The sequence below is a fragment of the Centroberyx affinis genome, unplaced genomic scaffold (genome assembly GCF_046629955.1).
Source record: "Centroberyx affinis isolate AG114_WGS23_722 - 3 ecotype Tasmania unplaced genomic scaffold, CSIRO-AGI_Caff_v1 ptg000338l_1, whole genome shotgun sequence".
Classification (NCBI taxonomy): Eukaryota; Metazoa; Chordata; class Actinopteri; order Beryciformes; family Berycidae; genus Centroberyx; species Centroberyx affinis.
The window spans coordinates 196,485-222,437 of NW_027279013.1; the positions used below are offsets into that span (position 1 = coordinate 196,485).

General features: G+C 42.2%; 3 protein-coding genes across 4 annotated transcripts; 1 reads left to right on the plus strand and 2 right to left on the minus strand.

The window, feature by feature from the left end:
• The first annotated feature begins 255 nt into the window (after positions 1-255).
• dolk (dolichol kinase) lies at positions 256-3,793 on the plus strand. Its single transcript, XM_071515327.1, has one exon. The coding sequence runs from the start codon at positions 256-258 to the stop codon at positions 1,825-1,827; it is 1,572 nt and encodes a 523-aa protein (XP_071371428.1). The 3' UTR covers positions 1,828-3,793.
• Positions 3,794-3,900: 107 nt separating this feature from the next.
• phyhd1 (phytanoyl-CoA dioxygenase domain containing 1) lies at positions 3,901-8,623 on the minus strand. 2 transcript variants are annotated; one of them, XM_071515325.1, is made up of 11 exons: positions 8,485-8,623; positions 7,697-7,855; positions 7,263-7,338; positions 7,126-7,173; positions 6,989-7,044; positions 6,842-6,904; positions 6,638-6,659; positions 6,372-6,500; positions 5,917-6,033; positions 4,483-4,609; positions 3,901-4,296 (listed from the first exon to the last, which is right to left on the minus strand). In XM_071515325.1, the coding sequence occupies exons 1-11, from the start codon at positions 8,515-8,517 to the stop codon at positions 4,248-4,250; spliced, it is 879 nt and encodes a 292-aa protein (XP_071371426.1). In that variant the 5' UTR covers positions 8,518-8,623; the 3' UTR covers positions 3,901-4,247. The 2 variants fall into 2 exon arrangements, with proteins under 2 accessions (XP_071371426.1, XP_071371427.1); XM_071515326.1 differs by lacking the exon at positions 7,697-7,855 and having other exon boundaries at positions 8,485-8,548.
• A 1,860-nt stretch (positions 8,624-10,483) lies between these two features.
• lrrc8aa (leucine rich repeat containing 8 VRAC subunit Aa) lies at positions 10,484-25,589 on the minus strand. The gene is made up of 3 exons (XM_071515321.1): positions 25,496-25,589; positions 17,917-20,041; positions 10,484-16,144 (listed from the first exon to the last, which is right to left on the minus strand). The coding sequence occupies exons 2-3, from the start codon at positions 20,029-20,031 to the stop codon at positions 15,869-15,871; spliced, it is 2,391 nt and encodes a 796-aa protein (XP_071371422.1). The 5' UTR covers positions 20,032-20,041; positions 25,496-25,589; the 3' UTR covers positions 10,484-15,868.
• Positions 25,590-25,953: the final 364 nt, after the last annotated feature.

Sequence of the window (25,953 nt, forward strand, 5' to 3'; positions counted from 1 at the left end):
GAATAATCTTCACAAATTGGTATATTGTAATTTTTTTGTGGTGATTCATACATTTCCGCTCAGAATGCTAACATGACTAATTGTGTCGTTTTAATTTTTCTTTTAACAGATCAAGACTTCTGCGGTGAGTGAAGAGTGCCTGACACATGATGATGTGCGCTAGAGAGAGGAACTGACAGAAGACAGCATTCATTGTTTCAGAGCATCTGTTCAGATCGCCCCTCCTCCCTCCCTGCCTGTCTCCACCCTGCAGCCATGCAGATCAACCCGGTGTTAGTGGAGTCTACTGTAGTTTTGGCGGTGGTCCTGTGTGTCCACATGGCGGTCTGGAACCAGCACTCCTGGTGCAGCATAGCCCTCGTCATCCAGGCTTTCTACGTGCAGCACAAATGGGACCGCCTGCTCAGGTCGGGTGGCGCCGTGTTTCAGTTCCGTCCGTCGGCGAACAGCGGCATCGTCCCGGCCTCCATGGTGATGCCCTTGCTGGGCCTAGTGCTACGAGAGAAGTGCTCTGCCTCAGGGAATGTCTACTTTGAACGCTTCTCCATGGTGATCACCGTCACAGGCATGATGCTGGCTCTCTTTCTGTCCCTTATTGCGCTGGGCATCACGAGGCCGGTGCCCACAAACACCTGCGTGATCGCAGGCATGGCAGGCAGCGCGATCCTCTATTCAACCAAACAGACGCTGACCGTGTCCGAGGTCATCGAGGTCTTAGAGGTACTGCTGATCTTCGTCTATCTCAGCCTGATTGTGCTCTACCTGCTGCCGCGCTGCTTCACTCCTGGAGAGGCGCTCCTCATCGTTGGAGGAATCAGTTTCATCGTCAACCAGCTCATCAAGCGCTCCCTGAGCCTGGCAGAGGTCAAAGGTGACCCGGTGAACTACTTCCTTCCAGTGGTAGTGGTGGGCTCTCTGTTGCTGGGGGTTTTCTTTGCCCTACTCTTCTGCTTCATGGAGTCCGAGACCTGGGTGTCCTCGCTCTTCTTCCACATGATGACAGCCGTTCTGGGTCTGGGAATCCTCATGCCGTGGCTCTCCCTGTTCATTGGCCGACACCCCATCATGTGGCTGCTGGACTTTGTCACATTAAATGAGAGAAGACTCTACTTGCTGGGGTACTGGGTGCTCCTGGCTAGCGTGGCCACCTGTGTTGTGTTGCACCAGAACTACCAGCGCCAGTCTGGTTCGAAGAAGCACCAGGCCTCGACCGTTGTCAGGAAGTATTTCCATCTGATTGTGGTGGCCACCTATGTCCCGGGGCTGGTGTACGACCGGCAGCTGCTCCACGTGGCGTCTGTGGGCTGCCTGGCAGTTTTCTTGCTGTTGGAGTATGTGCGGTACTTCCGTATCCGGCCACTGGGACAGCTCCTTAGGCAGCTGCTCACCTTGTTCCTGGATGAGCGGGACTCTGGGCCTCTCATCCTGACCCACATCTACCTGCTGCTGGGCATGTCTCTGCCCATATGGCTGTTCCCTGGACCCTGCGCTCCGAAGGGGATACTTCCCGGTGCGGGCGGCCTGGTGCCTTACGCGGGTGTGCTGGCCGTGGGGGTCGGGGACACCGTGGCGTCCGTGTTCGGCAGCACCATGGGGGAGATTCGCTGGCCGGGCACGAAGAAAACCATGGAGGGGACTGCGACATCCGTGTTCGCCCAGATCATTGCTGTGGCGATGTTCCTCATCTTTGATGGGAGCATTAATCTGAACTCCACCTACTCTTGGATTGTTGGCTCTATCACGCTGGTGGCCATGCTGGAGGCCTACACCTCCCAAATAGACAACCTCCTCCTCCCACTCTACCTCTTCATCCTGCTGTTGCTTTAACTGGACTGGACAGATGGTGCAAAACAAAAACAGGGGCCGGCAGACCCCTTCGCCCTGTCCTCAGCTCTTGCTGGGGGATGGAAGGAATGGTGAAAGTGGAAAAAAAAGAAAAATATGATAGTAGAAATCGTAGAACCCTTTAGGAATCAATGGACCTCTCCCTCGCTAAGAAAATGTTGAGTTGAGCAACAAGGGGAGTTACTGTGTCTAGCACAAGAAGGAGATGGAGCGATGACAACTGAATCAAGCTGGGTAATTATTAAGTAGCTTGATTTAATAATGAGAACAAAGCAAGGTGGCACTAAAAATTCTGCTCTTGATGGCTGCAGATGTGCTGTTAGCATGACATTAGAGTCTGTTCTGTTCAGATCACAAACCATTTCAATATCAGTTGCTTAGGAATGAGACGACCGTTTCAACATATGTTGCTGAGAAATGTGAAGAGGAGTAGATAAATATTATTCTTTGAGCTCTGTCTGTAGCGGAGGTGTGAGGTTTCTTTGTGGGTCACAGTTCTGTCTCTGCGGTACTCGAGCACTGACACCAACAACTCCTGAATTATGTATCGGGAGATGGAGTTTAGCAAAGTGGAAAAATGTCCTTTCCACACATTAAGAACCATGGACTTAATGGATGGTACAGACGCTGCTAAAATGGCACATTTTGATCATCAGTGGGGTTTTTTTCTATCTTGTCCCGTTTTTTGCAAATGGATATATGCCTTTGTAAAGCCTTTGAAGAACATTATTTAAAGTGAGCTTCTTGATATGTTTTTTTAATCAATCATTTAATTTGATTATGTTAAAATATTGTTTTTGCCTCTCTCACGGCAATGTGAAGGACTTACCGCTGAACATATTTGCCTTAAGAAGTATATTTTCTATCTCACATTACCTAGTATTGTAGATACTGTAGTTGAAAGCATGGTATTTGTCAAGAAGCCCCTCACAACTAGTTGTGGGCGGGTTAATACTTCGATAGGGCAGCAACTCATTATGCTCCTGCATGACACTAATGTGAAATCCTGTACTGTAACTTGTATGCAGAGTTATCCTACAGTATATTTTTGTTCGGTAAAATCACTTCTTTTGCTTAATATTTCTGTGGTTTGACGGGACCCTCAAACTATAGTAGCAAACCTATACATTGAGACATTTCCTCATGATACTGAGCCTTGGAATCCCACATTTGTTTGGACTCTGAAGAAATGCTTTAGGCCAAATTAATGAACATAAGCCTAATTTGTCCCTTCCTTTATGGCAAACTTGTTTAGCAAAAGCCAAATTATTATTTAATATTTGTTTTACAGAAATATCCTCAACAGTTACCAGGCTTAATCTCACAATCATGTTATGCATTCTGAGACGAGGATGCCATATTTATTACCTGAAACGTTGTTTTTTTTGTTCTTTATCTGTAAAAGTTCTTGGTGGGTTTTTTTTTAAGTTGTAATGACAATTTATTAGCATGGTCTTACCAGTATGTTGTTTTTGCCGTCATCCCTACATTTTCCTGAAAACCTAGTATTGCATGTTGAGTGCATCATTAAAGACTTTTATGCTTAAATGTTTGAATTTCATTCAAGTGAAAGAAAGATACTCCTCCTATTTTAAGTAATTTGTTTAATACTCATTTATAGATTGAGAAGAGGCACCTGTGTGACTGACTGAGTGATTGGACTTTGGTTTATACAAGCATGAGCAATCCTTTGCCATCTCAAAGTGTCTGAGAAATCTGTGTTTAAGTTTCCAAGGTTCTTTATTTGTAACATAAACAAGATTTGGGTTTTGCGTGTTGTGGTTTATAAAAAAAATAATAAATAAAAGTTTGTCATCTACCAAATGTCTTAAAATGCACGCACTTGACCATAGAAATGATCACTGCTGTCTGTGTTGGTCAATATTTGAACAGATTGAGTAAACTGAAAATATGAGTCTGCCACACAAACATGAAAACTGATGTTGAAAAGGAATAATCCTGTACTTGATGACAGTGTTGATCAGGAGAACCTCAATAAAAGTAGATTTAAGCACCTGTTATTTTGTGGAGTGTCAATGGAGAGTTGAACACAACAAAATTAAAAAAATGTTTATTCAAATCAATATTTCTTTTACAGTTTATCAAAGATTTCTCAGGTCACAAAAAATTAACAAATTCATCAGGAATGTGAGTAAGCCATTAATCCACTATTCAGCATCACACAGTAAGTCCAGCCATTCTTCAGTTTGTCACTGAATCAGACCAGCATGAGAATGATTGAAATGTGCTGTCGAGGTGATTCTGGATAAGGCTACACAGCCGCACGGTGTCACTAGACACTTCACTTTATGTCACAAAACATAACAGTTTTGTTAAGGATAATACTGCTGATGCATGTTGGTCCTTCTTCAGGAAAGTGTGCCTCTATCAAAACACGTCCTTTATTTAGCGCAGAGGGGCGGGAAAGGGAGCTCTTCTGTGGGTTGCAACCTTTCAGGTCAAAAAACATGGAAAAACAAATGAGGAGGAGAGATGAAAAACGATGAGTCTTAATATCTTGGGACTTCATTTCTCTCACACCCACACAAGTGCTTACAGTGATATTCGTCTGCTGGAAAGACATGACTAGCCTGAAAATCAGCACCCAGACTCGCATAATGCTGATGTCACTCTCACCAGTTGTCAGGGCTCCAGCGGGTGTCCTGGGACTCCATGATGTGGAAGGTGTAGACGTGGCGAGAGTCCTCGGAGGTGTTCTGGGCGCTGCGGTGCACGACCTCCCCGTGGATCAGGACGACTCCGCCTGAACACAGACAGATGATAGATCCACAATAGATTAATAAAGTGTGAATCGACTGCATCTGACCACTGTCAAAATACACAGCTTTACTCTGTAACACACAATACACATTTAGACATAATTTAGAGTCCTATCCTTTACCGAGGTCTGCCACAAACTCCCTCTCAGTGCATGACTGGTGGACAGAGTACTAGAATGTCCTACTCAAGTAGAAGTATTGTTACTTGGCTGACATAAGTACCGGTGTAAAAATCTACTCAAGTAAAAATAAAAAGTAGCTAATTTAAAATCTACTCTGAGTAAAAGTTACTGAGTTACTTTTTAGAAAAGAGAACGCTGTTATATGTGACCTTTTACATGCAATTCTAAAAGAATGAGAGGAGTTCAAACTCTATTCTTTTCATTGGAAAAATTAGAAATTATGAAATAAAGTGCACAAACAAAATAAAGCCAGATTACTCTCCTCTTCTTTGCTGACTGACTGTTGCGAGAGAAAAAATACTAATTTCATAGTAAAGTAGGCCTATATCATGCATATGTGTGTAACTACTATGTATCCTTCTAGTGTAAGAATATTATGTGTGTGTTCAGCCAACTGAGAGATGCCGTGTACCAGGCTGTGACCACTAACAGATAAGGCCCGAGGTCACACGTAGGAGTAAAATAACTGAAGCTTACAGAGGTGTCTTGTTCTCTAACAACGATGCATTGAAATGTTCCAAGTGCTTTGATGATTGTTATGCTTAACTAACCAATAACAGGAGATGAACAGAAGGGAAGAGAGGAAAAATCACCCTTCAGAACTGGGGTGACAATGCACACTGTTGTAACTTGTTAACCCGACTTCTTAGAGACTTAGCACTCTCATCAACTTTAGCAGAAATTCCACGACATCGTTCACTGTGAATGGCTTCACAATTTGTCAATTTATGATTGTTCAGTTTCTGGTGCTTATGGAGAGCCACAAAATCTGTACTATGTAATGGATGTGATTTAAAATGTAGTGAAGAACAATGCTTCAGTAAAAACGTACTTAAGTAAAAGTAAAAATTACTGACTTTAAAAAAGACTCAAAAACTATAAGTACACAAAAAAGCAACTCAATTACAGTAATGTGAGTACATGTAATTAGTTACTTCCACCCTTGCAAATGCATGGGTGTCTCTGGACCCCATTGTAAACTTTTGCCTCGTGACATACGTACATCCTCAACACAGCCTTAGTTTTGCGCAGTGCCTGAAAATATTCACTCCTAAAGCACCAGTCCTGCTCCCCCTTAACGTTAATGAGATTGGTGAGTTGTGAATTACCCTTTTTAACAGGTGCAGCAACAAACTTGTCTTCATCGTAGGTCTGCTCTCTACCAGTGAAGTCTGTCAGGGGATACGTGCCCTTTGGGGTGCGGACCATACGCCGAGAGATACCACCTGGGGAAAGGAGAGGAGGATTAAAAAAAATAACATCAAATAAAAAGTTAGAGTACATTACACTAAATATGATGTGCTAGCGCTAGGCCAATAACTTTTTGCCATCCAGAACCTTTTTTTCCCCTGTTTTTATACATTACACTTAACTATGAAAAGGAGCAACATAGTTAAAACAGGACATAACTGTCTTTTCCCTTTCTAATTTGACTTACCGAAGCATATGAGGGGGAAATGAACTTTTTGCTAGATGATTGCCATATACAGTATTTGGTACTGTTAGACTTTTTTTCCTATAGTTGTGAAGCAACAGTGAGCGGTTTGTTGTATTGTGAGTTTACTGTTTTGTGACCCTGGGATAAACCACAGGCAGCCGTTGTTGATAGTTGCGTCTTCCAGGGCGATCCACAACCCCATCACTCTGCCCAGTGGCTCCGTGTACAGAAATGTGGCGTCTTGGTGTGGTGTCACTGAGAAACAGACAACAACCTGCTGTATTTATAAAAAAAGTATCTTGACATGATAAATGCCATAGACCTTGAGGTTAACACTATGTCCGTCATTATCAATAACTGATGGATGTGATGGATCAATGTTGCTTTCTTACCTTCCCCACCAATCCCTGGTTGCTGAAAGAGAGAAAGACAGAGAGAAAGAAAAATGACATTTTATCCCAAACGATACCCTGCAGTGTTGTTGCACAAACTAACGCTGTAAAACATTTCTCAGATATTTGAGAATGATCAAATGTGCAGCAAAAGCGTATAAAGACAGGCAAAGAAATACAGTAGAGAGGGAGTGTGTGCTTTACCTTAAAAATGTACATGCTTTGCAGTATCACAGGACTTTTAAGGTCCATCTTCTTAGCGATACCCTGTGAAAACATGTACATTTGGTGTGAGTTCTGGTTATCTGACGCAGGACGTCTGTTCTCTGATATGATTAACAGCTAACCCACCTGAATCTTGGGTGAATGTGTAATCTTTTTGTACAAAGGCTCATGGGCATGGAGTGCTAAAAGAAACAGAGCAGAGTTACACTGGGTCCTTTGGAGAGCCTTTGTTAAACGTTCTGCTCAATGTCTTGCTTCCTCACCATGTCCAACTTTATTCAGCGAGCGGTCTCTCGGCACGATGAATTCTCCTGCAAGTGGAGCGATGCTTTACCCATCTCGTTTTGACATTTCACCTTTAACGAAAGTAATCGACAGAGCAACATTACGCGGAGCTCACCTTTGTCGTCGAAAACTCCTTTCTCAAAGAAGAAGCGGATCTTATCTCCGCTGGTGATGAAATAGTCAGCATTCCCCTGGGGATCAAAAGGTTCATGTCAGTCACCTGATCCACCGGGGAATGATTGCACTGCAGAGGGGAGAGACAGACTCGACTGTCGCTGACTAGACTGTTGACATAAGTTTGCTATTACTGTGCCAGAAGGGAAGCAAGTACTGTGAAGTGGTGGAGAGACAGCTGCCTACAGACTGAACACAACTGTGAACACGACAAACACAACAGATGGGACCCTTACCTGCATCTTTAAGTGCATAACAATGGCAAGCATGAGTGAAAAATAATGTGGAATAAAACTGTGAGGCAGCCAATGAAACCTTTTGAATGTTTTTTTTTTATGTTTTTCATGTGACAGTGCCCGGTCCACTGCGGGCTACCTGTGTTTTGAGCTGCTCGTCATGGTAGGTGGAGAAGGTGGTGCGGCAGTGCTCCGGGACGTCCATCCCCTCCACTATCTCTGCCATCCTCTGCCTCAGCTCGTCACACTCCTGGGAGGTCAGGAGCCCGTCCAGAACCACATACCCATCCTGCTCGTACTGTCAACAGGGAGTTAAGTGCTGTTGAGTCAGGTTCACCCTTTCACACTGATATGGGACATGAAGCTGGAAGTTGATCCTCAGAGTCAAATGGCAGAGGCTCTTTAGAAAGTGAAGGCATAGTTAGGCCTCGTGCTTTAGTTACTTAGGAGGATAAACGAGATGACATTATTAACTGCATTTGGTGTTGTGCTTCACAGTGAACAAGACCCTTCTGGCTGCAGCACGTTATGTAATGAGACACAGTAATGTGCATACGTTCAAGCATTCCTTTATGAAACAGAACTAGGCTAATAGGTCCGATTAGTCCTACAAACTTAAGGAGGATGCTATATAAATATCACAGAAACGCTATAAACTAAGCTGCTAAACTATAAACTAACCCGCAGGAATATTACTAATAACAGAGACAATGTAAAACTATTAAGTAGCCAACGATAACGTGACTATACACTCATCACTGAGTGCCACACACTATAGGGTGTAGACGCACTATATATCAGAGTATTATAGTGGTTTGTCATTAGTCCCAGCACACCCCAAACCGTTTACTACGGGATCGTACAACACAGCGTATACCGTGGTTTACGTGTTAGTTTAGGAGTGCATATTTTTAATTTGATGCTCACCTGCTGCAGATCACGATCTGTCATAAAATCCATGCCGGACTGGACGGAGAGGGACAGCTACGATATGTGTGTGTGTGTGTTTCATTCGCGTGATTTCCGACCATGGAGACGATAATCGGATTTTGGACTTCGACTCTTTCGCAACTCTGGGGTGTGCAGTACCCAGAAAGACCTCGGGGTGTCGCTCGCGTCCTCCAGCTAAATTCAAGCAACTGCCAATAAATCACAGCGACATCGTGAGGCCACTCCGGCTAGTTGCATCATGGTCAGGACTAGTGTTGGCTGCCGTTACAGTAATGTCATTACTTTTCGAGAACCATAAGTTTTTAGATTTCAGTTTCAACAATAATATTACAGGCTGTAATTTCCCTCACACTTTTCAGCAGTCTGAACGGGGATGAAAAGAAACAGCGACATAAGCGCCCTGACGAAAGTAACGTTAAGTAACGTTAGCTAATGTTAAATACATGGCTGACAAGTAACGTTACCTTACTTGCTATAACTTTCTAGCCAAACGTTATATCAGTAAATATGTTTGCTAGTAAACACACGACAGGCCATTTAGCTTAACATGTAACGTTAATGTTGTATTGCAAATTATCAGTTCCCTTCATAGCAAATAAGGACTTACATCTCTTTTCATTGTAGCTTCGTTGTTAATTGAGGAGTCGGAGAGAAAGAAGAGATAGAGAGCCCAGGAAAGGCAGGGAGAGAGGTGACCAGGTAAGCTGTGATATTATCAAAACAGAGTATGCCATGATGTACAAAAACATAACAAAAGAGTATAACTTAGTGGTTGTCAATACAGGTATCACATCAGAGAGAGAGAGGAGACAGAGAGAGACAGCCCAAGCCAGGCAGGGAGAGGAGAAACTGGTTGACAGGTAAGTTCAGACTGTGAACTGTAATGTTATCTCATACAGCATATCCCTGTGACTGAACAAATCTAAACAAAAAAGTTGTCAGAGTATGACAAAATGGTTGTCAATGCAGGCATCAGAGAGAGAGAGAGAGAGAGAAAGAGAGCACCAGGCAGGGAGAGAGCAGAGCAGAAACCAGGTAAGAATTCAGTTTTAACATGGTGTTTGTACTGGTAATTGTCCAACATTTATTGTGTTCAAGAGTACAATAAATACCAAGTAGAAAAAAGTAGACCCCAAGACAAGACCCTCCACCAATTTGTGTCCCTACCACTTTCCAAATCAAACCTACACCCTTGGGTCATCATGCCCTCTAAATATCAGATTGAAGTGGAATTATAAAAAAAACTGTATCTCAGGCGCCACCAGTGAGGGAAAAAGGGGGAAAACTTGCAGGGGGGGCCAAACAAGAGGGGGCCCTTCAGACAGGTGAAGGGATAAAAAACTGAATGAATAAAATATTAGGGACGCTTCCTCATTTCATGAAGTACACTGATGAGGTGAATCCAGGTAAAACGCATTAACCCTTATTGATTTCCCCTATTAAATATATATACCAATCACAAAGGAGGAGAATTAGAGTTAGAGAAGGAGTTTTAAGCTTTGAGACAACTGAGATGTGGATTGTTCAGAAGGGGCTGCAACTCAGTATCAGGAAGATCTCCCTAATATTTTGTACATTCAGTGTATACTGAATAAGGGTGATGTATGGCGCAGAATTTCATGTATCTCCCTTGTACACCCCCATACTGCAATTAGTTCCTCATAATTAGCTGTCATACCCTGATTGTTCACAAAGAAGTGCACAGGAGAGGAGACTGAGTTTACATGATTTTTACAGAAAAGCCAGAACAATTTTAGGGGGGTAAAGGCAAAGTAATATAACAAGCAGTGTAACCAATTACTGCTTCCAGGGAGCAGTTAATAAATGAATACTATTTTGAAATAAATAATGAGTAATCAATTAGTTTTCCACTGCTGAGGACTTTCCCCTGAAGCAATGCAACTACCCAACCAAACAGCAGTTCTGCTCTGAACGCAAATCAGGAATAAACACTCATCGTGAAACAGGATTTAGTGTTAAGTGTTTACTTTATTATTGTGTCAGAATGGTAGAAAAGTAGGGGCTGAACATTAGGAAATCAAAGTTCAATTGTCCATTTTTACATAGTCTTTCCACTTAAAAAGCCAGTGTTCACTTGGCTCGGCAACAGTAATAAAGGCTTTGTCACATATGATACAGACAGTGTTGATTAAGATAGTAATTCCTTTCCCTCCAGTTTTAATTTTATGTTCAACTGACTTGATCTATATTCAACAACGTTTCATAGCTCTTGCTTATGGTCAAATGGGTGGCATTCAGTACGGCTATATTGCATACAAGGTCAGCATCAGTAACCTATGCCTAAATATCCCTGATGCTGAATGAAATGGATGTGAAACCCAAGAACAAAACCCAACAAAACTGAAAGAAGGCTTTGACTGTTTTCTTTTCTATCCCTGATCTACAAGCATTAAAATACAGCGATAGATCTGCATTTACATAGTAAATACAATCATGTCTTCATTGAAATATATTATATACATAAGAAAAATGTGGATGTCTGAAATTAAATGCAAATTATGTAATCCTGGCAGTATGAGAATAATAATACAATTTTGGGGTTGTTGCCCAAGTGGTTAAATGAAATGGTAGTTGACCGTCCAGAAAATTGACACTTTTTTTTTTTTAAATTGAGTATAAATCAATGGTCATGATGTGTACTGTTACACAAATGCCCACACTGGAGGGTGAGCTCCCCTCCATTTAAATCAGATTGTCAAGTGTTCAGTTCAGTTGTGTAATCCTGTCTGTTCTTTGGACAGGAGCTCAACCAACATACAGTATATCTGGCAATTCAGCAACACATCTGCCTGCTGTATGAGCCCATGTTGATCCAAACCAGTTGGTTCTGGGTAAGAATAAAATGGGCAACCATGTGGCTCCACACAACTATACTACTGTAAGGCATACATAACATATACAGTAGACCATTTCTGATAGTTCATCTGTTAACATAAATACAGAAGAGAGAGGGGGAAAAAAAGCAAAACTTGGGGGCAGTGAACAACAAATAGCTTTCAATTGTATGTTATTGATGAGGTTAAATACATTTACATGTGAATGGGCTGCTTCTGATATGACACAACTTAAAGTACTAGCACATATTTTCCATGTAACTGGAAAAAACAAAAAAAATCAGTCACTAAAACTTCCCAGTTGCAATGAAAACAGTTGGCTGACCTCATCTCTGACCCTCATCGGTTTCACTGGTGCTGACAAGCAGGAAGGGGTGGGGTTAGGCATTAAATGTGCTCCAAAGTGAAGAGCTCTGTCCGTCATCTCATGACTAAAAGGGAAGTGACTACGAAGGACTGCAATGGCTATTGTTGTAGTTCTGAAGGTCAGATAAAGAAAGGAGGCGATTCCTGACCAAAACACTCCTGGATATAAATCAAAGTTTTAGTGGGTCTGTAATAAGGGAGCAAAATGAAAACAAAATGCGACCCAGAAACAAGTGGGTAATTAGGCTACACTTTTCTTTCCAGGGATCAGATGCTGTTTCATAATGCAGAAGTAAACATAATCACCAAAGCTGAAAAAAGCCAGATAGAGGTCGCGATTCAATACTAAGGCTGCACGATAAGTGTTCAAAAAGAACTTTTGGAAGCAACATTCTGCCCATAGGCCACTTTAACAAACTCACCGATTCTGCACATTTAAAGCTGTGAATGAGCTCCCAGTGACACCCTGAGATACATTTCTATGGCACTCTCAAAATTAACTGTAATATCCACTAAAACTACAACCAAGTAGGTCAGCACTTGTTCTTAATGCTCCATAAGCCAAAAAAAATTGGATGAGAGAGAACATTTCATCATATCTGTCTGACTATCCAACCGCTAATGACTCGACCAGCGAGATAAGGCCCAAACACACTGGATACAATAACTGACGTGCATCATTTCAAGTTCCTAATTTGACACTTCTGTGGTGCACTGCAGGCAGGAGATTTGAAGCATCAGCAGCACTGGCAACTGCATTGCACCACTACAATGGGTAATGTTACTATATTAGATTTTCTTTGCAGCGACATAAAAGATGTCCCATGGCCTGTTCTTGTATTTGTAGACTGGCTTCTAGACTATACTACAAAGTGTTCCTGTTTTGACCACACATCTGCACATTTGTGTGTAACTAACTGAATTACTCGCCTAATTTGCAGTCATCTGTTTGCCTATAATAGGTCAATGGTCACTCTACCTCCAGAACCTCATGAAAAACATGTTTTGGTCCTTGCTTGATGCTCCAGAAGCCTAACCACGTTCAGAGCAGACATGCCAAGGTGGTTTAACATGCCACTTGACCCTGTTAGTGTGCAATGGGCCATTGAAAACAATTGGTGCGTTTTTGAAAATGTGCACACGCTGGAAAAACTTTCCAGTGGGTTTCTGCCGTTAAGGCTTTTCTCTGAGGTTGTCCATTTCTTTCTGTTCCTTTTTCTCTCAGAGACCATTGCTCCTGACTTCAGAACAGGCGGCAAGTCTTTAACGCTTCCAAGACTGAGGCTCTTTTCAGACAGTACTGAAAGACCAGGTGGGAGCACTTCAATGGTAACCCCTAGAAGGGCATTTGGATATAGCCAAGGCCTCCGTGAAACAAAATTCATTGTGAACAAAGGTGCAATTGTCTCATTTTAGTGAGACTTCCCTTAACTCTCTTAGAAACTAAAATCAAAAAAGAAACAGCTGGTAACAATAAGACCACATGCCATACCACTGGTATGCATGAAAGAAAGATGTTAAACATTTGAGCTATACATTTTACAGCACATGAAAAAAAAAAACAAGTCATGAATGTGATGTTTGCAATCATTAACAGGACATACAGCTTGTAAAAGGTAAGGCCATATTAGTAACAAGAGATGCCTGGCTGGAGTACAAATAGCAAGTTTACTCCAAATGACGCTATTAAATCCAAGGTATTAACAACAAAAGCGTTTCAAGCAGAAAGAGCACATTGCACTAACTTGGACTGTATATTTGGAAATCAAATATCCTGCAAACTCTCTAGGCGAATAAATGTCTCTTTTGTGCGGTACGACCAAAGCTAAAGTTTACTTCACTCAGTAAGTTCCTGTGTGTCCTCCTCTTGCTCTTGAATGAATAAACAGAGTGCTGGTAAATGTCCAGTTTACTCTGAAGTAAACTGTGGATGACAGCTATGAGAGCTAGCATACAAACAGCTGGGCACTTGAGTCGCTAACACCAACATTTCTGTCTTGGAGACTGCTGACTTTCCAACAGTGGCAATACTTGGCAGCTAGACACTCCTGTCTTGCACTTGTAGGAGTTCATCCACTTGGAGGCGCCATATAGGTAATAGTCCTTTATGGTCTCACATAATTCTATTGCGCATAAAAAAAGTGCCTTGATTCTTGCGTGTTTCAATAGTGCTCGCTCTTCTGTATTATGATCAGAATTGTGCAAGGTTTGCATATCTTTTACTTAAATGAAGACAAAGGAAAAAGTGTGGCATATAACTGGCAAGTAAGTTTATGAATGTCTGTGTCCCTGTGGCTTTAATACAGGGATGTCAAACTCAGTCTTAGTATGGGCCACATTGTGAAATTAGAATCATGTCGATGAAGCAACATTTGTTTATATATTAGCCTTCAACTGAACAAAGAAAACTACTGAACTTTAACCATATTCCTAAATGTTCCATATATAATACTAATATACAAGAAGCTTAAAATGAGTCCCTAAACAACACAATCAAGACATCAATGACTGTGTAGCCTGTATGGCATTCAGTCATGCAAAATCATAAATTTTGGTTAAACACAATAATGTTTAACTTTTAAGTTGAACCAACTGAAATACACACGACACCAAGGAGTGTATGTAGCATTTAGTCAAGCAAATTTGATCAAAACAACTTGATCTTGTTTCTACAGGCCCCATTTAACATATAGCCTGTTTCACATGCCCTAAATAAGACACATCAGTGGTTGTGTGGCGAATAAAAATGGTGCATTTCTTGACCATGTTTCCACAGCTCCCATATAACTAACAAACAGCCTGTCACACAGGCCTAAGTTACAAATCAATGACTGCATGGTATTTAGACATTGGCCTGTAGAGATTACTCTCTAACCCATTAGTTCCCACCGGATGTTTTATACCTTTCTTTGACACAAGTTCATCAATCTTCATAGTAAAGTCCTGAGCTGTGGCCACGTTGAGAATGGAGAGAAAGAGTTTGTTAGGCAGGTCCTGTAGGATCATTTGTTGATCTTCATCATAGAGCACATTTGTTCACACAAAAAGATGCTTCCGGGCATGCTAAGCATACAGGCAGCCTGAAGAAAATGAAAGGGCCAAACTCTCTCCCCTCAAGAAATTGGCTGTCAGTTGCACTATAATCCATTCACTAATATATGGTATTCTGGGACACACTCCACAGCAACTGCAAATTGATTTGTAAAAATTTCAAAACTACATTTCTGAGTCTCAAGGCCAGAGGATGGTCAGGCAAATTCTGTTTTGAGCAATTTGTGCGCATATCCCACTGTAATGAATGTAGTGGTAATGAGCACGTTTGCCAGTCACTGACGAGGCTGAATCATGTGCAAAGTTTTTCTGTTACATTTGGCTCTCTTACAAACAGGTTTTGTTAAGCAGGGATCCACTGTGGCATGCATATTCGACATCCCTTGTTTGCATCCCCGCAGCTTCATATTCAGGGTGTAGAAATGCTCCATTATATCACACAGAAAAGCCAGATTACATAACCACCTTTCATAGCCAAACTTTGTGTTTCTCCTTAGTGGCCATGAAACTCACGCATTTTGTAGAATCTGCATAGCACTTTTCCTCATGGCGAATGTGAGATTCTTTACACTCATCTAAGAAGCAGTCGGTTGTCTGCCTTCAGCAGCAACATTTCTTTCTTTTTTTTGAAGCCATTTTGAACTAGACAGTTAGCTTGTTAGCTAGGTGCCAGTGAGCAATGGGTAATGAGGCTGCATTTTGAAAGTGTGTTGGAGGGGGTGAGGGCTGCGTCCACACAGCGTGCAAGTGCACGCTGTGTGGCAAATGGGACTTGTATCCCCACCAACTGCATCTTCAGCTAGGCTGGCCAGAGTGAACTGACAACCCAGATTCATCTTCAGGCGGATCAAAATTCTTGGTGGGCCGGCCTGCGGGTCTTGAGATTGACACATGTGCTTTAATAGGTCCAGCCAGGAAAGCCTCAGACACCAATCAATCAACCATCACTTTTCTGAGCCCACATGGACCATTGCTGTAAATCTCTTGAGTTCTCCTCCCCTATTATCATCAACTTTCCCCCGAATCTCTCCTTGCCTTTTTCTCCAATCAAACGTCTCACTTTCTGCAGCTCTCCACTGAGGTTTGACTCAAACTTGCTCCTTATCAGCCCTCCATAGCTGCTCTTTGACTTCAGATGGCAGCGTGTTGAACAGGTCCTCCTCCACCACTAGCCCGCTCCTCTTCAACAGCCGACACTCACCAAGCTCCACTGGGAGACACTCCAGACGGTTCCCCCTCAGCTCCAGCTGGGTCAACCCAGTTAGTTCTCCAAAGCGCGATGGCAAAGTCTGCAGACAGTTGTTCCCCAGGTTCAGAGTACGCAGCTTCTTACATTGGAACAGCTCTGGCGGCAAGGTCTCGATCTGAAGAGGAGTGGATGGGAGACAGATTACACATCATGGGTATAAGTAACTAGTGAATAGAGTGGTTTCAGTTGTTGATTTTTTAATTCACACACAATGGTTAGTATAATAACAAAGGAGCATAAACTTAAAATGGTTTAAGCATTGTTCCATGGACAAGTGGAATTGTAGGTACTTGCATTGTAATTCCACTTGCCCAATCTCTAAAAATCAAAGCTGTAGCTGTAGGAATTATTTTCAGTAATTCCAGTTCAATGCTATCCAGAGAATAAGATGAGGTCCTATTTAACACCAACCTGGACACGACATTCACAAATTACACAACTCATTAGGGCTAATAATGTGCTAATGGTGTAAAGAGGATAAGGGCAAGAAAGGCTTTGAAACACAGAAAACACAAGAAGGGTCCCAATAAATGCAGCTATTTTCAGCTGCATACAAACCTGCTGGAACCTATTTTCAGTATGCAACCACACAAACAGCCACAGTAAAACGACAATAATAGTATCCCTTACTGAAAACATATGATCCTGTACACACGCTTTTACGTTCAAAACAGCACTTTCAGAAGCATGTTGTTTTTCTTAATTAATCACGAGTGGACTAACTGCATCTTCCTGTGAATCAAATTCCTACATAGATAAATTGTATAAACTGTTTTAATTGAAGGTAAAACTAAGGGAGAGGCAGCATCCTCATCACCATAAGCCAAATTGAATTAAAGGAACACATCTCAGTCTCCCATGAATGAAATGGCAGTAATAACCACGTGACACTCAAAGTCTTCATAATTTAATGATACAAGCAACTAAAGCAAGTAACATTCTAAATAAAGGACGTCCCTTGGGTTCAAATATTTGGAAGTCGTCTTCTTCCCACTTTAGGGTTTATTGGAAAACAATGTTCTCAGAAGTCTACAGGAGACTGGAATATGTGATCAGCCATCTGCTCTTTTAAAGGGGAGAGGCAGGAGAAGTGGAGTTACAATGTAAACAGGATAAGGAGCACATCATTCTCAAAGGAAAACTATAGTCTTCTATACCATATAATTATGCTTAGAAGTTCCTAATGGTTTCTATTTATCAGCCTAGTTCATAATTAATGGACTAGCTGTAAAAATCTGTGCTTCATTCCAGAAAGAGGACCTCTTTTATCTAAAGGTTTGATGGCACTTACCATAATTTGACTGCTGTGTACAGAGTAGGATTGCTTTTACAACATGCCACTGATTCAATGCTTTTTATTTTAGTCATCTGAAATTTCCCTTACAAAAAGACCCCCAGGAAAAGGTTGGCTACTGTCAATGAATTAGGACATTTTAATAGCCAGAATCCAGGGTTTTCACTCAGGTCCCAGCTATTACAGCTGGGACCTGAGCTATTAAATTTGTAAAATTTTAATAGCTGTTGAGTAGCTGGAGAGCAACATCAAATTCCAGACTATAAATATTGGGAGATATCTCAGTTCACAATACATAACTGCAAAACTGTCCAAGCCTCAGTCATGTGCTTATCTTTAAAGCCATAATTCCCAACCTGCCCACTAACATCTCAGTATAATTATAAGTCTGACCTTCTGATTACCCTATCTGGCCTTTGAGCCTATTCAAACATGAAAGAGAGATAGGGGGTTGAGAGAGGAAGAAAGCGGGGAGGGAGCCAGTGAATCTTATCTCTATCTCTAAGTACATAGGAAATCAAATAAACTTTCACCAAAATGCACATACACACATGCACTGGGAAAAGTAAAGAGAAACAGATATCCCATCTCACCCTGTTTGCTGTCACAGCAAAGTACTGCAGGTTCTGGAGGAAGCCCACATCAGCATGGATGCTGGTCAGGTTGTTGTGACTCAGGTCCAAGAAGCGCAGCTTGCGGCAGAAGAAAAGTTGGCTGGGGATTTTCTCTATCTTGTTTCTGTTTAGATACAGCCTTTCCAGGTTGGTAAGGGTGCCGATTTGAATGGGGATATAGGCAATCTGGTTGTACCACAGCTTCAGGCACACCAGCCGGTGCAGGTGCTGGAAGCTGATGATCTCCTCTATTGTCTTGAGATTGTTGTCCTTCAGGTCAATCTCCTGCAGGTTGTGCAAACTAAAGATGGAGTGTGGTATGCGCTCAAGGTCACAACGGACAAGCTCCAGCTCTGTTAGGTTCACCATTTTCTTAAGGCTGTTGAGCACCATCAGCTTTGTACCCTCATTATTGATGGAGAGCTTCTGGAGATGGACACCCACATCAGTCACCACCTGAGGCAGCTTGGTCAAGTTGCTCTTCAGACGAAGCACTTTGAGCCTTTTGAGTTCCCGAAGCCCATCGATGACAATGTAACGGTTGTTCTCAGCACTCAGGTTCCCAGTTAGGTGCAGCTCACTGAGGTTCTTCAGGCTGTAGATCCACAGAGGGATCTCCTTGATGTCAGTGAACTTGATGTGGAGGGACTTGAGGTTCTCCCTCAGGAAAGCCAGAGCTGGAGCCTCAATTTTGGCTGGTGTGTGATAGAGCCACATCTCCCTCAGGCTGGCCAGCTGGGCAATGATGGGAGGGATGGTTACGTCGGGGATAAGCTCCAGCTTGAGCACTTCCAGCTCTAATAGATCAAATACTGTATCTGGGATCCCACTGAGCATGAACAGATGCAGCTCCAGCTTCTCCTGGGAGTTCTTGGTGATACGCTGCCTCAGCTTCTCCAGCGTCCACTCATTGTTCAGGTTCAGCTGCCTCAGCTTGTTCTCACTCACCTCTGAAAGAAACACAGCAAAGCGCTTGGAGTAGAGAGGGTCATACTGATCAATCATGTGCAGCATGAAGGCAAAGTCGTTTTTCACATCAGGGATGTCACTGTAGCTGCTTTCTTCACGGATTGATTCAAAAGAGTAACGTTTGAGGGAGCGACTGAGCATCCAACAAAGAGTGTACATGCAGATAAGACCATAAACCACCACCAAGCTGATGTAGAAACAGGCTAAAATCTTGAACAGAGTTGCTAAGGGGTGAGCACAGTGGTACATGCTGTACCCAGTTAGCTTCTCAATGTCCACTGTGCACACCACACTGAACTTGATGTAGCGTACATAGTAGGCCGTGTAGCAAATTATCAATATAAACTTGATTACTTTGATGATGGTCTGACGTATGTAAAGCCGGTAGACTATGTCACCCTCCTCTACGTGGATCCTGAACTTCTTCACTTTCTCAAAAAGGGCTTTGGCCTGCTCTCCTTCCTTTTTGTCTAGAACCCCAGTTTCAGAACGATCTACAATTCCTTGTTCAATTCTGGACTTTGTTCGCTGGAGCATGGGAACACTAGCCTCAACGTCCTCACTCACACATGAGGCCTTCTTGTCCATCGAACCATTCATTTTCCCCAGAGGCTTAGGGTCACTCTCCTCCACCACAGTCTCAGACAAAGCCCTTGTTGTCCACGGGGAGTCAAAGCATTTCAGGAGGATGGAGACAAAATGCTCCAGTTTAGAGCTTGTCCGGGGGAACTTGAACCAGAAGTTGCTGCAGGCCAGAAAGATAAGGGTGTGGAGTAGCACCAGATAGGGAAAATATTTGGCAAACCAGTGTAGTTTGTTCTCATAGCAGACGGCATCAACATAGTTATACTGGTGGCGGTCGAGATCATACTGAATGCCTTTAGGTTCCGGCGCATAGGGGATGGTCACATTAGGGACAGGGATGGTCTCACAGGTTCTGTTGACCACCCACTTGCAAGGCAGGCAGATCATCTTATCCTGTGTGACCTGCAGTGTACCACCGAACACAGCAATCATCAGCATGACGATTGAGATGTAGTCTGTGAAAACGTCCCACCATGGCTTCAGGATACGGTACGCTGGCTGGGTGTCAGCAAAGTACCGGAGCTCTGTGATGGGAATCATGATGGTTTATCTTGAAGACAGAGAAACAAAATACAGTTAGTAGGTGCTGTGTCAAATTCATAAAACTATAGAAAATGTTTTTTATTATAGACAATGGACATTTTTGGGGTAAATCTTGTACTATCAACATATTATTCAGTACTGGGGGAGCCTTCTGTGTGTCGGACTCTGAACATTATCTCACAGAGTCTTCGCTTACATTTTTTGATTCACTTTCATTTATCCCCTTGTGCATACAAACGCACTAACACCTATCACAACACACACATCTAATTCTGTGCGTGGTTGTTTTGTTAGGCTCCAGGGTGTTTTACCACAAACCACCTCGGTACATAACCAGTTTCTTTGTAATTTTTTGAGTCAGCCTTACAACCACTATGTTCTATACACAAAAAATCAATCATATAAAAAACATTTACCAAAGGATCTAAACAATCCATTAGGCACGTAGCATATAACAAAATCACACTATGTATTGTGGAGCTGAAAAGTATATTTGACAATTTCATTCTGGAGTCATATTCACAGGCCATTATCTAAGAGAATAAACCACCCAAGTCCTTGCAAATGTATAGACACCAAGATATTTTTTATTTTAAACCAGGAAGTAAAAGGATATTGAGGTATCTTTGATAGAGTTGAAGTGATTAACATTTAAACTCTTAAAAAAACACTTGTGATGTTTTTTTTTTTTTCATTTTTCAGCTACTGTCATAGGCACACATCACAAAATCAAGTGCTGAAAATGCCAGAATCTTGTAGTCTACCTACAAGCCTCTCTGTAAAAGAAAAATAGTGGAGCTGCTACCTTGCTCAGTGTCTCAGAGCAAGTTTAGTGTCAACCCCTAAACTTGCTCCAAATCATAGGCAAAAATGATCATTTTGACCCTCTACAAAACTGGGGGAAACTCAGAAAATAATGATCAGTGAGCTTTAATATTTGGGTTTTTGTCATCATTATCTTCCACCAGGAGAAAAATTATCAAAATCAAAAGTTTAAGCCGGCGGTTCCTGAAATTTGGCTGATTTGACATGGAATGACCCTATTGCGGTACTAGTAAATTTTAAGATAATACGACACGATAATTCTTTATTTTCTGATTGCTCAGAAATGACCAACTACAGTGGACACTATATTAATATCACCATTTAACGCCCACGTAGCAGGACATCCCCCTTCTTGTTCATTTCATATCTCATGTTGTAAAATTAAAGGGAAACCTAGTTTAACCTTCTTGAGTGATAACTTGAGCGTTTCTGATATTGTGACAGAAACAGAATTGTTTATTTAATGATAGAGTGTGTTACACCCCATCTCCCAGCATATTAATGATGGCATTATAAAAATGTACAGAATCATTCTGTTTATAATTAAAAAATACACTAGGCCAGAGAGAAATACACAGTATCACACACAGATATTTCTAGGCTTAGGCAATGTCCCAAATGAATAAATCTCATAAACCATTACATGCTGAACTCCTACTTGGTTAGTACAATTAGCAGATTATCTTTATGATGCCTTTCATAAATGCATCCCAGTCAGCTATTTTGAGGCCAAGTGTGTAGGTTGCCAGATTGGCAGCACAGGGGGGAGCAGTCATTATATTTGCCTGCTGAGAGTCTGCTATGCGTCAGGGACATCCCAGACATCCTGTATGTGCCGACAGAAGACTGTAGTTCAGAGAGTGCAGAGCAAGCTGGATACAAAAGTAGCATAGGGCCTGACACAGCATGCATACACACATACGTCTGTCTCATGCAACGCTTTCTCTGCACACAGGCTCACACTGAAGTTATACCAGTGTCCTCTCTAGACTGAAGACACATGAGTATGAGTACAACCTAGTTGTCAAAATCAAACCAAACTGTCTCAACAGAATAGAGACATGAAGGGCAATTAAAAATGCTAATTTGCTGGTTACAGGAGCAACACAGAAGTCATCCGTTTCATCAAATGATTCACATGCACTTGATTCACATTCACATGACCAGGCACAGGGAATAATTGTCAGAATTGGCAGAGGGATTAATTTAATGTAGACTTGGCAGCGAGCGAACAAAGAACTACAACTTGAACTTTGAAATGTAAACTCCCTCAGCAAAATTGAGTAATCAAGTTGAGACCAGGCTGTCATCCACATAACAAATAAACGCAAGTTGAGACCCATACACTAACCCAAGATGAGGTTGTGTGAAAATCTCGTAATTCCAATTTTGGTGATTTTCATATTTAACCTCAATTGAAGGATTACATGGTCTTCTATGATAGATTGGGCTGATGAAACCCTTATAAACCCAGTGGGATAAACTCAAAAATGCATGGTGGTCAATCTGGAACAAGGCAGGGTTTCTTAGTTACTGAAAAGTTGATATGCAAGGGAACGTCTTTCAAACCACAACTAGGCTACTTTCTAACACAAGAAATGTATGAGTAATATAAAAAGTGGGAACAGCAATCTCAGCACTTATTTTTCAAGTTTTTACATAGCCTACTCTTAATTTGTCATGAAGATGGTACAGAGGACTAGTGTAGCCTTAACAAACCCCTTCTGTCAGACTATCAGAAAGAAATTCCAAGTGTCTTTATCTTAACAAAGATTTCCGTTTCCCATTTAAACACAAGGTTGAGAGGAGTGGATTTAAAAAAAAACCTTGTGTCTCCCTGTCCACCCTTCTCCTCTCACTTACTGGCAGGAAAAGGATGAAAGAGTGTATCTGCTCACAAAAAAGACTTGTTATCCAGTTCAAACCAGAATGGCAGGAGGGTGGCTATGAGCCCACTCCACTGCTTTACATCAACTCCCACTTCACAAACACAGCACAACCAAAACTGAGGAATGGTCAAATTGCCACTGTTTCATAAGATGATCGTTTTCATTTTTTTCAGTCATTGTTTTTTTTCTGTTTTCAAGTCTGTGCAGAAATCCAGTTTGTTTGGCAAAACTTGTGTCAAGAAGAGTTCAGAAAGTACTGTGTGACAACTGCCACAGCACCTCTAACTGTGAAAGTGCATATGGCACACAGAGCAATAGCTGGCAATATGTGACACCAAGAAAATTTCCAATATTGCTCACTATATGGCAACAGATGAATTACTCACCAACCCCAAATCTGTCTGCCTGGCTGAGTATACATCCTGGCGATCATTACAACACAATAAACCAGAAATCCCCTCAATCTAACTGCTCATGTAGGATCTTTCTCCTCTCCTGTTGTCAAACAGAGATGGTAGAGAAGCTTTTAAAGCAGTATGTGTGTTCTTCAATTCAAGCCAGGCAATGGCCAAACACATGACAGGACTAATCCAGGTATGTAAGGTCAAAACAAACACATCCATTGCTTTAAAAGCTTCACTCTGCCCATCCCTAATGTCAAAACATAGGCAGCTGAATCACAGTCACAATCACTGACATACTCTTTTGCAACTGGAGCTGCATTAGATAGAGCATCAAAGGCTTCTTTCACAGGAATGGAGAAGACGGACTACCAGGATTTCTCCTCAGTTGATCTAAAGTAACCTGATCACTCTCGCCGCACCATACAGAGGCCATGGTTGGCAGAGGGTCTCCTAAAATGAGCATGGCATTTAAATATGGTAATGACTGGATCATGTAGCAGCTCTGCTCTCTGCTTCCTGCTCCCTGCTTGTAGCCCTACCCCGAGTTCACCTAGCTCCTTCCCCTAAACAGAGCCGCTTTTGTTAAGGCAGTCTTTGTCCAAGTAGCCCTGACGCATGGGTGAGAGAGGTGGAGGTAAATCTGGCCGTTAGAGCCAGTCAGAGCCAGCCAGAGCCAGCCTTATTTTACAGAGCCAAGGTCTAAATCATTTCCCTCAAGGACACTAGCTTCTCTCATCTGAAGCTAATGACAGTCAAACAGAAAAACAGAAGGAAAAAAATCCATTGTACTGTATGCCTACCATGGAAAATAACAGAAAGTTACCTTGTGGTTGATTTTTTGAGAGGAAGGACAGCGAAAATTGAGTTTGAAACAAATAATGAAACCGAAGAACTAGTGTTTAAAAGCCAGCATTAACATAACTAATACCTAGCAAACTATGTATTCAAGGCCTGAAATACTCTGTGGTACATTTGTGGGTTGGCCAACTATCTGTCATCTCCCCAGCAACATTATGGACTGGCATCTAAATGAGAGCATTCAGCTGAACATCCCAGTGACCTCCTTGATTTTCATCCCTGGCACTACAGGCAATAACACAGTTGTAAGTTATCTCACAACTACAAAACCCATCCATGTGTGTAAGGTTGAGGCATTTTGCTGTGCTGTGTTCAGCAGAAGGCCATCCTCTCTGTGTGTATTTTTGGGCTGTGGATATTAAAGGTTGTAGGTATGAAGGGTTTAGGAACATGTTCTTGACAATGTACTAGTGGTGCAACGGATGAGGCAATCACACAAACCTCCATACACCGTCTGCAACAAACTCCCCCCCAAAAAAACAGACAATCTACTCTTCCAAAAAATATCTTGCTTGCTGCCTCACTACAGCAGTACCTTAAACAGACCAAACACAGCTGTGACAAGCAGTGATACCCTAGCTTCAATATCAACCAGTTGACTGACTCTGGCCATGGCAGGCTTAAGACGGGAAGAGATGGGGAAGAAGACACAGTTGCAGTTGCAGTTTTAACCAGGTCTAACTGGTTTTGGCCTCAAAGGCCCTTTTCCTGACAGCACTGGTGATCACACACACCCACACACAATACAACTACACCTACCGAGACAACGCTGTATCCAAATAATTTTTAGCACACCACAGCACCAGATAAACACTTTGGGAAAGGATACTTTGATAATAATCTCCTGCTCGGTGTGATTTGTTATTAGGCCAACACTGCATTGTCATTTGTGTCCCACACCAATAATACTATAGGACTATAATCTATAATCCTGTAACAAATATGATAAGGATACGATACAAAAATCCACAGTAACACTAGGAATATTACAGTGATAAAAAAACAGGAGGAGATTAAAAAGAAATACCATTAAGTACGATTAGGTCACTATAAACTCACTCCCGAACAACACAGACACACTACAAGTCTCTATGGGAATATGATAGTAATACAATAGTGTTTTTGTTAGGGATAACAATTCCTACTTGAAACACACGTTCAACAATTACGCTTTAAATCACAGCAGCTCGTAACATTTTCTTTTGTACCCTAATGTAACAACAACCCCGTGCTGGCCTTCAGCCCTGAACCGGCTGCTTTAACTCTGACATTTCAGCTAAACACAGATAAAAGTCTGATGGCAATGCAGTCAGATACAAAATATGTATCACTGCTACTGATGATTTCTTTGTCGGATCTCGCACAACAACAGTGACGGGAAACGGTGTCATACGCACGAGCCGATGCCCAGTCTCGCTCCAACATGCTGCGCCAGTGGAGCCGCTGGGAGAGCGAGACAGAGACGGTCCCTACCTTCAGACCCACCTGTTTTCTTACAGCCGCTGTCTCTAGCCTCTTCCGCACACGGCCGACACATTTCTTTAACGTTTCACCGCGGGGCAATGGTCGCACACAGAGCCGCAGCCAGCACAGGAGTCAGGAAGGAGAAAACTAGAAGGTTGAGTCGAGTCCATCTGCACGAAGCAGCTGCTGCCGAGAGAAGCGGAAGTACTACGGCTACACCGCCTTCAAAATAAAAGCACGGTTTGGTGTTATGTGACAAAGTTCTGAGGGTATTCCCTAACCAAAAATCACTGTCGTACAATCGCACTATGGTATTTTAATGCCCTATGGTATTATACCAACCCTATATTATTCTTATAGTATCCTTTTGTAAGCTACCAGGGAAAGTACTCCAGTTCTTTTCGTAAGGGTTTGTACAAAGCACCAACACAAAAATGTTTGCAATAATAAATCAAAATCCACAAAAGTCAGGAAGTTGA

Coding starts and splice junctions, on each gene's coding strand:
- phyhd1 (XM_071515325.1), bottom strand. CDS start 8,517: ATGGATTTTATGACAGATCGTGATCTGCAGCAG. Junction 7,174..7,262: donor AGGAGTTTTCGACGACAAAG/GTGAGCTCCGCG, acceptor CTCCACTTGCAG/GAGAATTCATCGTGCCGAGA. Junction 6,501..6,637: donor ACCAGGGATTGGTGGGGAAG/GTAAGAAAGCAA, acceptor TCTGTTTCTCAG/TGACACCACACCAAGACGCC.
- dolk (XM_071515327.1), top strand. CDS start 256: ATGCAGATCAACCCGGTGTTAGTGGAGTCTACTGTAGTTTTGGCGGTG.
- lrrc8aa (XM_071515321.1), bottom strand. CDS start 20,031: ATGATTCCCATCACAGAGCTCCGGTACTTTGCTGACACCCAGCCAGCG. Junction 16,145..17,916: donor TTGCTGTGACAGCAAACAGG/GTGAGATGGGAT, acceptor ACTCCTCTTCAG/ATCGAGACCTTGCCGCCAGA.